Source organism: Brassica oleracea, chromosome C7 (assembly GCF_000695525.1).
Source record: "Brassica oleracea var. oleracea cultivar TO1000 chromosome C7, BOL, whole genome shotgun sequence".
In the NCBI taxonomy this organism is placed as follows: domain Eukaryota; kingdom Viridiplantae; phylum Streptophyta; class Magnoliopsida; order Brassicales; family Brassicaceae; genus Brassica; species Brassica oleracea.
Window position 1 is genome coordinate 44027568 of NC_027754.1, and position 16509 is coordinate 44044076.

At 37.7% G+C, this 16509-nt stretch overlaps 4 protein-coding genes and 1 pseudogene across 4 annotated transcripts in view; 3 read left to right on the forward strand and 2 right to left on the reverse strand.

Annotated features, from left to right (window-relative positions):
• Window positions 1–580: 580 nt before the first annotated feature.
• Window positions 581–4271, reverse strand: LOC106306050 (arginine--tRNA ligase, cytoplasmic-like). Its single transcript, XM_013742501.1, has 18 exons — window positions 4154–4271; window positions 3893–3963; window positions 3688–3827; window positions 3522–3597; window positions 3350–3451; window positions 3058–3273; window positions 2882–2962; window positions 2706–2789; window positions 2483–2587; window positions 2214–2392; window positions 2032–2116; window positions 1755–1941; window positions 1594–1663; window positions 1413–1482; window positions 1235–1324; window positions 1076–1144; window positions 876–974; window positions 581–791 (listed from the first exon to the last, which is right to left on the reverse strand). The coding sequence occupies exons 1-18, from the start codon at window positions 4254–4256 to the stop codon at window positions 681–683; spliced, it is 1938 nt and encodes a 645-aa protein (XP_013597955.1). The 5' UTR covers window positions 4257–4271; the 3' UTR covers window positions 581–680.
• Window positions 4272–5243: 972 nt separating this feature from the next.
• On the reverse strand, window positions 5244–5549 carry LOC106306053 (arabinogalactan peptide 13). Its single transcript, XM_013742505.1, has one exon. The coding sequence runs from the start codon at window positions 5516–5518 to the stop codon at window positions 5339–5341; it is 180 nt and encodes a 59-aa protein (XP_013597959.1). The 5' UTR covers window positions 5519–5549; the 3' UTR covers window positions 5244–5338.
• A 2429-nt stretch (window positions 5550–7978) lies between these two features.
• Window positions 7979–11274, forward strand: LOC106306049 (subtilisin-like protease SBT3.5). The gene is made up of 9 exons (XM_013742500.1): window positions 7979–8056; window positions 8148–8239; window positions 8314–8411; window positions 8632–9515; window positions 9589–9656; window positions 9735–9983; window positions 10065–10179; window positions 10307–10520; window positions 10589–11274. The coding sequence occupies exons 1-9, from the start codon at window positions 7979–7981 to the stop codon at window positions 11170–11172; spliced, it is 2382 nt and encodes a 793-aa protein (XP_013597954.1). The 3' UTR covers window positions 11173–11274.
• An 875-nt stretch (window positions 11275–12149) lies between these two features.
• LOC106303394 lies at window positions 12150–12849 on the forward strand (annotated as a pseudogene).
• Window positions 12850–14902: 2053 nt separating this feature from the next.
• LOC106303395 (F-box/FBD/LRR-repeat protein At4g26340-like) overlaps window positions 14903–16509 on the forward strand; it is a 6508-nt gene continuing 4901 nt past the window's right edge. Inside the window, exons 1-3 of the mRNA XM_013739674.1 lie at window positions 14903–15307; window positions 15422–15987; window positions 16073–16210. Of these exons, the coding sequence (XP_013595128.1) occupies window positions 15004–15307; window positions 15422–15987; window positions 16073–16210 (1008 nt within the window). The 5' untranslated portion in view covers window positions 14903–15003. The remainder of the gene's footprint in view (window positions 15308–15421; window positions 15988–16072; window positions 16211–16509) is intronic.

Sequence of the window (16509 nt, forward strand, 5' to 3'; positions counted from 1 at the left end):
TTTAAAGTATATAATGAATTTTAAAATAATAAAAATTATTTAAAAGGGTTATCCGAACCCAAACCGAACCCGCAAAGATCCGAACCAAAATTTAGAAATACTCGAATGGGGTTAAAATCTTTGACCCCAAAAACCCGAAACCCGAATAGACCCGAACTGAATCCGAATGGGTACCCGAACGCCCACCCCTAAATTTTCATATAAATATGTTTAAATGAATATGAAATATCATTTGTTATTTTCAGTCATTTAGATTTATTAACATAGATTTAAATGAATATTAAATTACATTTTAAATTTTTTTAATCTAGATACTAACATTTTGTTTTAGCATATTTTACTAAAATATAATAATTTGACTATACCAATATTTTATATATATACATAAAGTTATTTTTTATCTTTTGGTGATGAATGAATATTCTATCAAAAAATATTTATTTGTTGCATCAAAAATGTCAAAGTGGATCAACCTTTTTAGTAATTATTCAGTTACAAATCAAATTCTGATACTCCTATCTTTTCCAGTTTTTAATCTAGATCATAAGTATAACACTTATAAAGATGACACCTCTCCGAGTGATTAATATGATGATTCATATACTTGAAAGTAAAACTCATAAAATCCTCTGATCCGTTTTGCAATGAGAAAAAGAAAAAAACAAAATGTGGAAGCGCATTCAAATCTTGTAAACAGGAGTGATTCCAAGAAGGTGAAAGCATTTCCGCATCACTATGGCCGTTGCTTCACAAAGTAGGAGACGGCTTGCCTCCTCTGCTGAACCAATGACCTGTAAAAAGTTCATGTTTGAAGTGAGATAAAAAAGATATCACAATAGTATCAAATAGAAACGTGGAATGTCCTGAATCCACACCTGATGAACGGAATAGAATGAGGTGTAGCGTTCAGATAACTCGTAGAGGTATTCGCACAGCGCGTGCGGCAACAAGTTGGCGCAAGCTGCCTCAACCGTCTGCAATAGTTTCATACATAGGTTGTGTTCATCTTGTTACTCGGAAAAGAAAAAAAGAAGTCAAGTTTGAAACTAGTATCTAAAGAATGAGCATCTGTTACCTCAGCAAATCGAAGCAAGTGAAGCCCCAATGCTCGTTCTTCTGGATGATCCAATGCTAGCTTACCTGTCTGCAATAAAGCAGATGATCAAAACATAAGAATTACTCTCCAATGAAAGTTCATTTATATTCAAGAGGAAGAACAATGAAGCTAAAATACCTTCTTCAGCTCGTCTATGACTTTGCCAGACTTTCTGATGATTGAACAGATCCGAGCATGGGCGTAAAGAAGGTAAACTGCTGTATTTCCCTGCTCATGATGACATGGAACCAATAAGAATTTCAAGGTTAACTGCAAAATGCAAATAATGTAAACTAGGTTGGTAAATTCCAGTTACCTTGTCACTAAGCATTTGATCGAAGTTGAAAGTATAACTTGTGGATCTGTTGTTCTTCAAGTCAGCATACCTTGAAAGAACATTAAACAAAACCGCAAGTTAGCAGTAGCATAAAAATATCAAAACAGCTGGTAGAACATTAATATCATAATGTTTGTTCAGCTTTGATCACAATACTCACTTCACCGCACCGTATCCAACTGCCTCAGCTGTTTGGTCTAGCTCCTCGGGAGTCCATTCTTTGTCCTTACCTAAACAGCGAAAACAACATTATAAAGGATGAGTAAGACCATAGCAAGTCAATGGTTAAACAATTAACAATGATGATTCAAAGTTAGATACCACGCTCAAGAAGGGCAGTTTTGCTGCGTGTCTTGGCCTCATCTAGCAAATCAACTAGGCGGACTACCTCTGAAGACCGAGTTCTGAACCGCTTGCCATCTTCTTCCTTGACGAGACCAAAACCAACATGGTCAACTCTAGGGTAAGCTTTATCACTCTCTGGAAGCCAACCTGCTTTTCTGGCAGCCTGATTCATAGTAACATGTTATAACCACAGTTACTACTGATCCTTTTAAGCAAGATATATCAAAAACAAAAAAATATTCATCAACCCTACTTTGAAGAACATGCTAAAGTGCTGCTGCTGGCCAACATCGGTCACATATACAATCCACTCAGCTTTCTCTTCATTAAGCCGATACCTGGACCATGCAGATTTTAGCATATCATCAGACAATTCACTATTAAACACTATTCAAGTTACGCTTGAGCAAACACAAACACAAAGATAACACACACCAGAGAGCAGTCAGATCTGTTGAGGCATAGTTAAAACCACCGTCACTCTTTACAACCATGAGTGGGATGTTGAAGCCTTCAAGGAAAATCACACGAGCACCCTCACTTTCTTCAATCAAACCCTTGCTGTTCAGTTCCTCAATTACTTTAGCTATATAGGGGTTGTAAAAGCTCTCTCCCTGTCATTGATCAATGTAATTTTCATTAACCCCTTTTTTTTCTATTCTGTCTCAAATAATATAGTATATTATGTCCATCTACTCCTTTACCTTTTCTTCAAGCTCAACTCTAAGGCGTTGATAAACCTTGGCAAACTCTGCTCGGCTAATGTCACAAATCTTAGTCCAGGCCTTGCGGTAAATAGCATCTCCACCCTACACCCCCAAGAAAAAAAGAAAAAAAAAGACAAGTGAGTTGTTTAGATCTTACAGCCAAAGCAGCAGCTTATTGAAACACTGCCTACAGAAGACAACACCAAGAAGGTTATTTTACCTGTAGACGGACCACAGCCTTTTGTGCCTTCTCCTTGAACTCCGGATCAGCATCAAATTTACTCTTTGATTCTTTGTAAAACGACTGTCACATGACATTTGATGTTAGGAACTAAGTTGCTTTAGTTGTTCACATAAAGTGCATAAGAAGAAGGCCATATGACGTAAGGAGCTGACCTGAAGATCTCCAATTGCTGTCTCAGTGACACTCTCCGTATCAGGAAATTTCTCAAAGAGGTACTCAATGAGCATCCCAAACTACATAATCAAAACAATTTTTTTTGTATTTTTTTTTGATAAATAATGGAACACAATCAAGACATTATTTGAAGAAGAGGGAAGTAGCTATCTACCTGTGTTCCCCAGTCACCAACGTGGTTTCTGCGTAGAACTTCAACCTTGGAGTACTCAAGCATGCGTGCTAGAGTGTCACCTATGATAGTTGATCTCAGATGACCAACATGCATTTCTTTTGCAATGTTGGGAGATGAAAAATCAACAACGGCTCTCTTAACTGGAAGAGAAGGCGCCCATGTGTCAATCCCATCGATAAGCATAGTTTCAATACTCTGCGTATTAGAAAACAATTATGGTTACACATGAAGAGGACTAGAAAACCGATTATACAAACAGCAGCAGCAGCACCTTAGCCATCCACTTGGATGATAGTATGACATTAACAAAACCAGGTCCAGCCACAGAACATGACTCCACCATCTCAGAAGCAGGTAGATTCTTCAAAAGGGCCTATGTGTAAAAAGTAAAACAAGATAAGAGCCAATAAGAATCTGCTAGAGAGCACAGAAAAGCCACTAACCTGTCCAACAGCTGGAGGACCCTTGAACTGAGTACCCTTTCCTTTAATTATGGACCATAGACCCATTGCATTATTACTGCATAGAAACAATATGATTTAATTTAACAGAACCAGAAATGAACTTAATAGGAATTTGAATGAAGTGAAAGAAAGAGGGAGGGAGAACCATTGGTAATCTCCAGGCTTTCCAGGAAGCGAGGCAGTAACTTCTGTCTCAACACCGGTTTCATCAGGAACTGTTGATCTCAGAGACGCATCAAAGAGCTTCTCCACCTGGCGTTTTAGATTCCCAGGGTATTCTTGAACCTGTCACAGCACTCAAAAGAATCATTCTTGAACCTGTCACAATGTCTAAAAAAACTCTGACTTACAGCAGCCATGGTTGTCACTGACTTTGACTTGGTTACAAAAGTAAATCTCTTAGCCGTTGCTCTCAATACGCCTGTCTAGGTTACAAAACCGACATAAGTAGAATCAGTACATGCAAAACGACTAGACTTTAATAAATGAAGAAAATAAAAACTTGATTGTAACATTCATTGGCTCTGCTATATAACAGTAGTCTTATCTCACAGATATTGCAGTAGAAATGTTACTACATGGCCTAGAGCTCAGAGGAGAGGGTCTTTTACCAGAGGGAGAATAAGGAGATGGCAAGTGATGGAGACGATTGAAGGTGAAGAGAGAAGACGGCGGTGTAGCTATTACCGGGACAAGGGTTAGGCTTCTTGCCATATCTTTAGCTTCTTTTTTCCTACTTTTCCTTTTTTAATTTTTTAATTTTAATATTAATTTCTTAGCAGATTAGGTGTTGGGCCGTAAAATGTCTAGGCCCAGTAGCAAATTTGGTTAATGAGTTCGAGATGTTTAAAACGCGGACGTGATGGATCCTTGCGCGCTACGACATAACAAGGTTTCGTAAGAGCTAAATTAAGATTTATGAGTCTGTAATATTTGCGCACACTCTAGAACTTTTCATATACAATTTTTTTTCATATATAACATGTAATAACACCGTAATCAATGCAGCTCAGAAGCTCCGAGATTATAAGAATTGTGATAATATCCATCCTAAAGATTGAAACCCTAATCTTTTTATCAAGCGCTTCTCAGCATCATCCATAGGAAAATCATTTTTTTTACGTAAAAAGGAACCCATTGCATTCACTACTTCACTAGTTTACGGTCTTATAACGTTATGCCACATGCTCAAATGTTTATTGTATTTGTTTTATAGCCAACCAAACACTATTTGTCAACCTTTCTTATTAAAAAAAAAACCTTTCTTAGAAGCAACCTTTGGCTCTATACACCCTCCATAGAAGCAACATCTCTACACCTTCCATTAACATAAAAATTATTATTTTTTGTCAACTATGGTCTTATTTAGAGTATACAAAACAAGGCTAAGATGTTATGATCAAGATGAAAAATCACTACATTGAAGCTAAAAGTCATGTTAGTATAGTTTGAGTAAATCATACTTTTCTTTGAAGATGTCATGATTATAAAGCTTACAATTAATTAAGGTGTCTGCTTGTTGTCTCCCCCCCGCTAGAATTTTCTGACCTTTAATTAAAATGATTTAAGATCTAAATTTCCACTAGCTTAATAGTTACCAAACTTATGACTTGTCAAATTACATATGTTTTTGCTAAAGAGTTTCTCAGAGCTACACTGGTCAACAAAAAGTGATAATAGATGTTTTTATTAATATTCGGATATGGCAGTCGATCTTTAAACAATACATGAGTGAAAGCAGATATGAAATCAAGATATGATCTCTATATAAACTAGAAAGTCAAAAACAAATTTGATTAGAAGAGAAACCCAAATGCCAAAGTGGCTACGGTAGCGACAAAAGTGGGGACAGACAAAGAAGCATCGGAAGTAGGGCTCGGAGCCGGAGCCTCCACGGCGGCAGCCTGTTGCATGGCAGAGAAGGCCATCCCGACCACTAAAACAGCCACAAAGAGTTTCATCTTCATTGCCTCCATTGATGATTCTTGAGAAAGCTAACAAAGAGAAGAGTTTATATGTTTTGTGTGTCGCTATGTGTTGTCATTTGTAGGTTATATATACACATGGATGTCAGGATGTGTGTTAGGCCAACTGTGCATGTGTCACTTTACAGTTTAATTAACACCAACCCAAACAATCAATTTTGCACTGAATTGTTTTAACTCTTTTTATTGTTTCACAAAAAAAAACTTAATTTTTTTCAAGTCACAATGTTTCACTTGATCTCTGTAAGTTATAGCTAGTATAAATTTTAACTACAGCCACATAATTATAGAAAATGCATCTATTGATGAATTGGTAAAGCATTAGACTATACATATCTGGATCATATCAATTTGAAATATATGTCCTGATCAAATAATAAAAAAATTTGGCGTTCTAAACCAAATTAAAAACTGGCAAAAAAAATGTTGTTTAGCTGAGCTCATCAACTAAGATACTTGAAAATAAACGGCTAGAAAGAACAGTGCAGCAGATTTAGTTGTTATCTACTGTTTGTTATTTAAAGAATTAATACTCTATGCTGGGCTGGGTCAAAGATTATACAGTTCATTTATTTATTTCATTGGTGAAAAGATTACACAGTTCATAAAGGTGTTTTTTCCAATAAATACAGTTCACGTTGCGGCCGTTTTCTTTAACAAAGCGTAAAAGAAATATAAAACTTGTCTTTTTTCCTGTGACAGTCATGAAAATAATAGAATATGAGTACACCAATGAGCTGTTTTGCTGTTTCTTTATAGGCAAATAATTGGGCATCTGATTGATGGCACCATGTGCTCTTAATTTATAAACGAAGGTTTTCAGTTTATTATACAACAGTACAAATAATAAAAGTAAATTATTTATGACTTGTTCTTTGTAAATCTATAAACGTGTTTAACACTTTGTAGTGATAAGTATATACAATGCTCTAGTAAACTCTTATAGAGACCAGTAATGCTAATGGCCTAAAGAAAATAAAGGATTGAAGAAGTAAGAACTGAATTCACACTTGCAAGTAGTATAAACAAGCTTCTTTTCTTGGAATCCAAGAAACAAACAAAGCAAGCTCACAGAACAAGAAAGACTGAGACTTAAAAGAACAAAGGAAAATGAAGATTTACTAACTAATAATGTTCTTCAACCTTTTTTTAAAACCTAATATCAACACAAAGAAGATTACTTAACCTACCTCACCAACATGATCTGCGTTTGATATTTGAACACTCAAAATGCAAATGAAAGTGGTACTAATATGAAGCGATGGCAGCTGAATATGAGCCATAAGTAAAAGCGCGATCACGATCACGATCACGATAGTCTTCTTCGTCAGCTTCAGGATATAGAAAACCTGGAGGAGGAAGAGAAAGAAAAGTCAAAAGCCATAGAGCTAATCGACCCAGCTCCTGGAGCGGGAAGCAGCAGACGAGGTTAAGCATCTCGCTGCTGCCAATGCGTTCGGACGGTGGGATCCGCCGTAATCTCTGCCACATCTCAGCCGACAAATGGGCTACCGACATAACAGTCCCGCCTCTGAACACCATATATGTCCGAAGTTACAGTGTTTACCTACAAAACGTTTCTGCTTCGGTTCTTTTCTGATTTCCGCCTGCTTTTGTCTGTGTTTGTGTATACAGAAAGGTTAGGGGGTTACCAGATCTTCACCCTTTGTTGCCATGTTGACTTCAATATCATCATCAGTTATTGCATGATCCGTTTTTTGTTCATATAATATTCAGATATCCATATAATATCATTAGACATCACACATCAGTTTGCTACAACAAGATATCCATATAATATTCAGAGATCTTCACCCTTTGTTTGGTTTTAAGGAAATGGACATCTTTCACAAAGTCCAATGGACATTTTGTATTTGCTAAATTATGAGATAGAAGCACAGGATTGCCACACTATTAAAACCTAATACGGCAGCGTTTCATAAAAAAATTACATGCATTCTCCTTTTGTTTGGTTTGTATGTGTTTTTTTGATCTGTAGTTAATTGATGAAATCTTAGTTCTTTTGAACAAAACTGTGTAGGAATGTTAACTTAGGGTAGAAGTTAGAATGATGGAACTAGCAGGCTTTAAAACTCTACAAAGGAACACTCTAATCAAATTAGCTAGTTATAGCTTAGCTAATTAGGCTCTTAGCTCTAATTGAACCGACCTTAACAACATGTTGTAGATTTAATGATAAAAGAGAAAGCTATAGAACAAAAGGAAGACGTCTTTCAGTACATGCCTACTCTTAGAGAAATTCTAAGCAATCTAATTACACAAACTGTAGACCTAAAAGTGTGAATAATGCTGACTCGTGAGCCTATATGCCTTCTTGAGTTAGTCACAATGACAGATTATACACAATTAATATCAACTTGAGTTTGAATTAGTTATATAAACCTGAGTGATTTGCAGCAGCAATTTGTAATTTCGGGCCGTATAACACCAATGGCAAGATTTCTTGGTGGCATCTCTTTTGCTCTTACATTACTACTTTACTCATCAGTTCAAGCAACAACATCTCATGTAACTCCAAAACCGGTGCATGAAAACCTTTTTATTAGCAGATTTATTTCTTGATTGTGTTTGGTACGTCATCTTCACGCTTTTTTTGCAGGTTTACATTGTCTATTTAGGTGCTAACCGGCTACAAAACGCTGCTTTAGCTTCAAGCCACCATCTTCATCTTCTTTCAAAAGTCTTTACAAGGTTCCTTACCTTCCTCAAAACGCATCTAGTCCTTTCTATAATCAGGGCCGCTAATTTTGGATATTTTGTGATAGCAAAGAAGATGCGGGACGATCCATGTTGTACAGTTACACATACGGCTTCTCAGGCTTCTCTGCCAAACTTAACTCAACACAAGCTGCTTCTTTAGCAAGTAATACTTCCACCTTTATATTATGGCGGCAAAATAATACCGACCGTTAAACAATTCGGTTTAGTTTTAGTTATCCTTGGCCAAATAACAATATTATTGTTTCAGTGAAACAATTCGGTTTAGTTTTGCTATATTGCTAATTTGCTATCATAAAACCGGTTTGTAAATTGACTTTATTACAAAAAAAAAACGGTTAAGCTTAACCGGGAAGTTATTATAGAAATGAACCAGGTCATAACGGTTTTCAAGAGCCGAAGCTTGAAACTGCATACAACAAGGAGTTGGGACTTCTTAGGTCTCACCGTCGACAACGCCGGCCATAATCCTCCGCCGCAGCTCGCCTATGGCTCCGACGTCATCGTCGGAATCTTTGATACTGGTCTCGTCTCTATCTCGGGATCTTCCTTGTTTCAGAGCTCTCTTAATGTTAAAATCTGTAACTTTCGATTAGGGATTTGGCCGGAATCGGAGAGTTTCAGGGAACCGCCGGAGGTGAAACCGATACCTTCGTCGTGGAAAGGAAAATGCGTCGGAGGAGGAGACGTACGTTGCAACCGCAAACTCATCGGCGCTCGATTTTACCTCAAAGGATTCGAGGAGGCGTACGGGGAGCTCAACCGCACGCGAGATCGGGAATACAGATCGCCGCGCGATCGCCTCGGCCACGGCACGCACACAGCCTCCACCGCCGTCGGATCCGTCGTTTCCAACGTCTCCGGGTTCGCCGGCGGCGTCGCTCGAGGCGGAGCTCCGTCGGCGAGGCTGGCGGTGTACAAGACGTGCTGGGGGAAGGATCTCGAAGGGGTTTGCACGGAGGCTGATATCTTGGCGGCTTTCGACGACGCGGTTCGAGACGGCGTGGACGTGATCTCGGCGTCTTTCGGTTCGTCTCCGCCTTTAGCGGCGTTTTTCGAGTCGAGTGCTGATATTGGAGGTTTTCACGCGGCGGAGAGGGGGATTAGTGTTGTTTTCTCCGGTGGGAATGATGGGCCTGATCCTGGTCTTGTTCAGAACGTTGCTCCTTGGGCGGTTTCTGTTGCTGCTTCGACGATGGATCGGAGTTTCCCCACAAACATTGTTATCGACGGTCGTTACACTCTCACGGTACTGACGTTAAAGTTCGTTCCTTTGTGGGGTAAAAAAAAAACGGAACTTTAAAAAAGTTTTAATCTTTTAGGGGCAGAGCTTGGTTTCTCAGGAGATCACTGGTACATTAGCTCTTGCAACAACGTATTTTGATGGAGGGTATTTTCTCAACTCAACACTCTAATTCTTAGCTTATTAGAGTAAATGGTGTGTTACAGTAAAGGCTGATGTGTGCAGGGTTTGCAAATGGGAGAACTGGTTAAAGAAACTGGCCACTGAGACGATCATTCTATGCTTCTCTACTTTGGGTCCGGTTCAGTTCATAGAAGAAGCACAAGCTGCTGCCATAAGAGCAAACGCATCAGCGCTTATATTTGCAGCCTCACCCACAAAACAGCTTGTGGAAGAAGTAGACGTGATCACAACAGTTCGTGTCGATATCCTTAGTGGGACTAGGATCAGGAACTATCTTGCTCGTTCGCCTACGTAAGCCGCATACTGTTTCCAACTTTCCTCGCACTAAGCTGATATACTAACTTATTATATTGCTTTTGGTGAAAATTGAAGAGTGCCAGTGGTGAAAGTAGGACCCAGCAAAACTGTTATCGGAGAGATTACAGCACCTTCTGTTGCATATTTCTCCTCAAGAGGACCTAGTTCACTATCACCTGATATTCTCAAGGTACAACGGCTTTTAGTTTATTTCTGATGCTCTATAAGTTGTATGTTTGAGTCTACTGCTGTGTTGATGTATTTGAGACAGTGCCAGATGTCTCAGCTTTGTGAATATTGGTCTCTGGTCTGTGCAGCCAGATATTACAGCGCCTGGCATTGGGATATTGGGAGCATGGCCTCCTAAAACTCCACCTACACTGTTACCGGGAGACCACCGATCTGTTGAGTGGAACTTCCAGTCCGGAACGTCAATGTCATGTCCTCATGTGGCTGGAGTTATGGCACTTCTCCAATCTGCTCACCCTGATTGGTCACCATCTGCAATCAGAAGTGCTATCATGACCACAGGTTAGCTCTCATAGTTTTGGACTGACAAACTCATATGTGATATTAATCCATCTTCTTTCCGTTTCCAGCGGGTACAAGAGACACGAGCAATGACTTGATCCTCTCTGGTGGTTCAATGAAGCCCACTGACCCGTTTGATATCGGTGCTGGACATATAAACCCTTTGAAAGCAATGTACCCTGGTCTGGTTTACAATACCAAAACCGAAGACTACGTGCTCTTCTTGTGCAACATTGGCTATACAGATCAACAAATCAAGTCCATGCTTCTTCTCCATTCAGAATCATCCACGACATGCCTTCCCTCTCACTCGTGCCGAACCAATGCGGATTTCAACTATCCATCTATTACCATACCGAGCCTAAGATCCACCAGAACCATAAAACGTACTGTAAGCAACGTTGGTCCAAACAAAAACACGGTTTACTTCGTGGACATCGTTAGACCAGTGGGAGTGGAAGTCAAAATCTGGCCGCGGATTCTGGTGTTCTCGAATTGCCAACAAGAACACTCGTATTATGTTACATTCAAGCCCACCAAGATATCCTCTGGTCGGTATGTGTTTGGAGAGATCACTTGGACAAATGGGTTCCATCGAGTTAGAAGTCCGTTAGTTGTGTTTTTAAGCAACAGTGGTTTTGTTGCAAAGTAGTTGAGAAAGAATATGTAACGTCGGGCTCACGTTAAAAGAGACGGTGTGTTCTCAATGAGAACTTCTCGTCGCTATGTACTTCTACTACTCACGTCGTTTTAATTTAATCGCTGCTTTATATACTATGGTAATCTAGTGTTTATTGGATCCTCTGGGCAGAAAACTTAAACCTAATTTGGATTCGGATCAAAACTCTTCCGAGTTCTGACCATTCAGATCGTGAATCATCCCCCTCTCCTTGCTGTTCTGTGTTCTCATCTTGTGAGTTTCCGTGAGGAACACTACAAGGGCTTATCTCCAAACAAACAACCGTGAGTTTTGCTGTGATCACCATAACTGTTGTTGTTGTTGTTGCTGCTTATCTTTCTTTTCTCCACCACGGTTTATGAACTCTCTTCAATATGCAGGCTCTAACGTAGACTAGTTTCTACATGGATAACATCAGTCATCTTCCGGATGATCTACTCTTGCGAATATTGTCACTCAACACGACAAAAGGTGTTTTGGCCACAAGTCTTTTGTCCAAAAGATGGCGTTATCTTTGGACTTTGGTTCCAGGACTCAAATACGACGATATCAATCACCATTTTCAAGCAGTTTGTTCACAGGTCTTTCCTATCAAACAAGGCACCAGTTCTAGAACACCTGCATCTGAGTCTCGGCCCTGACTGTCCCTCTGTAGATATTGGACTATGGATTAATCTTGCACTTAGTCGCCATGTGCGTGTGCTGCATATTGTTATTCCTTATCCCAAGAAAGGGCCTGTTACTTTGCCGAGTAGCCTGTATACCTCTGAAACGCTTCAGAGACTGGAGACCCACCAGTGGATGTCAATATAGTGATGCCTTCCTTACAAAGGCTACATATGTCCCATGCAAATATTGAAACACGTGGGACGTATGTGATAGACGTCCCTTCTTTGAAGTGCCTTGAAATTAGCGATTCGGCAAGGTGCAACTTCCGTCAAATTGAAAACATGCCAGAGCTGGTAAGGGCACGTGTTAGCTTTGGTGCAGATAGTACCCACAAGTTTCTGAAAGGTCTCACTTCTGTCCGTCGTCTTACGCTACGACAACCACTTACAAAGGTAATATCAAACTATGGATAGCATAAAATCGTCCTCTCAGTATATTATATATTACTTATGTAGTTGTTGCATATGAAACAGGTTGTGAATCCTTCTGGTATGATATTCAACCAGCTTGTCCATCTAGTCTTGTATACATTTTCTGTAGGTTGCTGGGATCTAGTTACTTATATGCTACAATATTCTCCCACCGCTACGATTTCTCAAACTCATTGATGTATGTGGTCTCTTTAAATACACTTTTATCCGGTTTAACTTTTCCAATATTTGTGTCTTGTCTGATATATGTTGTCCATGTTCTTAAAAGCTTGCCATTTATTTCTCTGGCATGGATATCCCAACTGGTTGGAAGCCGCCGAGTTCTGTTCCAGAGTGTTTACTGCACAGTCTGGAGGCTTTCGAGTGGTTCGAGTACAAAGGAAGACAGGTAGACAGAGAGATGGCAAAATATGTACTAAAGAATGCTCTTCGTTTAAAGACGGCGACATTCTCTAAGAGATCGACTGATATGGGGGAGAAGTGTCAAATGCTCAAGGAGTTGGAATCTGTAGCTACAGCTTCTCCTTCGGCTCAGATTCTTTTCGACTGAACAATCATAGCACATTTAGTGTTCTTATTCTCTCTTCTTAATCATGGCTGTGTTTGTTTTTTTGGTTGGACTGATGTATCGGGAATGTGTTGGGAGATGAATTCTTTTGTTGGTTGGTTACTTCATGAACTATTTGAACGTCTAACAATAAAATGAACTGATTTATACAACTTTTTCTTTTCTCAAAATATGGGACACAAGTTGAAAATGAAGGAAACATTAAAGCGACTACATAAAATATACTCCATACGTTTTATTTTAATTGTCGTTTTAGATTTGGACACACATACTGAGACCAACATTTTTTGGTTCAGTTTTAATTTTTTAAAGCTTGAGGTGTTGGTGTAGGTGCTCGATCCTTTGGTTGTGTTTTTAAACAAATAAGTTTGTTGTATAGTAGTTGAGAAAAAAATATGTAATGTTGTGGGCTCACGTTGAAAGAGATGATATGGATATAATATTCTTTGATGAGAAAGCTTGCCCCGTTATTTTTTAATTTAATCGCTGCTTTATTCCTTGAGTCATACTTGGTAATTATTATGATTATTAGTTTTGTAATTTTTAATAAATAAATATTAAATCTATTTATTTTGGATATCAGTTCGGTTTTAGGTTTTTTTTTTTTAAAAAAAAATTAATCTCATAAAATATAGCTATAATTCTAAATCAATATTTATTTTTGTTCGTTCGGCTCAAATTGTTGATGTTTTTGATTATCCGGTGATAACAAAAAATTATTATTATTTATTTAGTTTCAGGTTATATGAATTTTAGATATTCCTAATGTCGAACTCATGGTTTCATATTATAGTTTCTAAACATATAATAGTTAAAGAAGATAAAAATAAAATTATTAAGATAAATCATTTTACTGCAATTTGGTCGATAGCGAAAAAAACATTAAAAATAATATTTCAATTTCTAAAAGAAGTAGATACTTCAGATGTGGTGAATATTTAGTTATATAAGTGTTTACGTCAATGTCCACGTGTATATGTATGTACAGTATATAAAAGTGGTTGGTAAATATATAAAGATATTGTTAATCAATATTAAATAACATTTTTATTCAAATAACATATGAAAGATAAATTCTTAAAATAAAATTAATTAAAAAATAAAATAAACATAGACATTAGTAAAAAAAATTTCATATAAAGAAAATCAAATTGTATCAGTAAATAGGGATAGGCACGGATCGAATATCCGGGTATTTGGAGGTATTAGTGTCGATTTGATCCGTAGCCACTCAGATATTCAGTGTCTCGGATATCCAAATTCTTTTAGAATTTTCAAGGATATCCGATTTGATCCGTAAATAAAATTAAATTTTTTAAAATAAATGAAAAATCTAAAAAAATATTTAATAACAATAATTCATTACAAACATAAATTATTATTTAGCTTTTATAATTCTAATACCTAATATAATAAATTTAATACATAAAAATACTGTAAAAATTATATAAACTATAATATATATAGCTTATATATAATTCTTTATATATATATATATATGTATATAACATATCGAATCAGATATACATTCGTAAAAATATTAGTATTTTTTATTTGCTTCGTGTTTTACAGATATTGCATGTTAGTATTTGATTTGATTCGTAGTGTTACGGATATCCGAATTTTTTGGTTCAGATCAAAATGGATAACGAATCTAATCAAAAATTTATGAATATTTTGCCCAGCCTATCCGTAAAATAATATATGTATGGACTTTCGATTCATTATCCGTTTTGATTCGAAACGAAAAATCTGGATAATGTGAGTTTTATTGGAACTTTACATGTGAGTTTATATTTACTAACAAAACATAAAATGCATAGTGTGAACACATTTATGTAGTATTGGGTGAGAAACTTTCTGCATATGACACATCAGGGTGCTAATTCTCAAATCGATGTAAGATTGTCACGTGTATATTATAATGTGAAATCATTTATTACAATGTTTTTCATTTAATATATAAAGTACCTAGGATTTATTGGATCCTCTGATATCCTAAGAAAACTTCACCTAATTTTGGATTCGGCTCAAAACTCTTCTGACAATTCACAGACCGTGAATCATCCCCCTCTCCTAGCTGTTCTGGTCTCATCTTATCATCTTAGAAAAAGGGCCACCTCCAAGCAAACAACTATGAGTTTTGCTGTGATCATCATAACTATTGTTGTTATTGTTGTTTCGTTTTTCATTTCTCAACTACGGTCTATGAAACCCTTTAGGTTTCTCCAATCTGCAGGCTCTAACCGTGTAGAATTGTCCTTGGTCACTACTAGTTCTTACATGGACATCATCAGTCATCTCCCCGATGATTTGCTCTTGCGAATATTGTCATTCAACACGACAAAAGATGCCATACCCACAAGCCTTTTATCCAAAAGGTGGCGTTCTCTTTGGACTTTAGCACCAGGACTTGGCTTTAAAGATAGAAATCATAATGGTAATTACGAGCGCTTCACGAAGTTTGTTTACAAGTCTTTCGTATCAAACAATGCACCAGTTCTAGAACGTTTCCACCTGAGTCTTGTCACTGGGTATCCCTTTTTTGCTTTAGATATTGCACAATGGATTCATCTTGCAGTTATTCGCCATCTGCGTGAGCTGCGTATCGAAACTCGCCCTTCCAAGCAAGTGTCTATTGCTTTGCCGAGTACCCTGTATACCTCCGAAACGCTCCAGAGACTGACACTCATAAACTGCCTTCTTCTTGATGTTCCTGCTCACGTCCTTATCCCGTCTCTCAAAACTCTGAGCCTTAAGTTTGTCACCTGCTCAGTCACAGACAAGACGTCTCTACAAAGACTTTTATCCGGTTGTCCAAACCTTGAAGAATTGTCTGTGGAACAAGATCTTATAGACTTCAATATCGTGGTGCCTTCCTTACAAAGGCTACATATGTCTCAGCAAAGTTTTGAATCACGTAGGCTGTACGTGCTAGATGCTCCTTCTTTGAAGTACCTTAAGATTACAGATACTGTAAGTTGGAACCTTCGTCAAATTGAAAACATGCCTGAGCTGGTAAGAGCACATGTTAATATTTGGGGAGGAGATAGTACCCAAAGGTTTCTGAAAGCTCTTACTTCCGTCCGTCATCTTACGCTATCGATGACAACTCCAAAGGTGATAACAAACTATATAGAAAACATTAAATCGTCCTACTGCATAAAGTATATATATATTATAAATTAGCTTGCATATGAAACAGTTTGTGAATCCCTCTGGTGTGATCTTCAACCAGCTTGTCCATCTAGTCTTGTGTACATTTAGTGGACATTGTTGGGATCTAGTTATTTGTATGCTCCAAGATTCTCCCAAACTAAGATTCCTCAAACTCATTGATGATGTAAGTGGTCTCTTTTTTTTTTTTTTTGATCAAACAAGCATTGCATTAGCTAGAAGGGTTCTACCCACTACGAATGGGGTTTCTTACAAACTGATCGAGAGCTGATTTTGCCACAGAATCAGCCTCTGAATTAAAGTTTCGAGAAATGAAAGCAAAGGAAATGACATCAAAATAGGACATAAAGTGGTAGATATCAAACATGATACCGAACAATTCCGGTTGACACCCTCTCGTCTTCAACAGATTGATCAGAGATAAGGAATCGGATAGAACCGCCAAGGATCGGACGTTTGAATAAA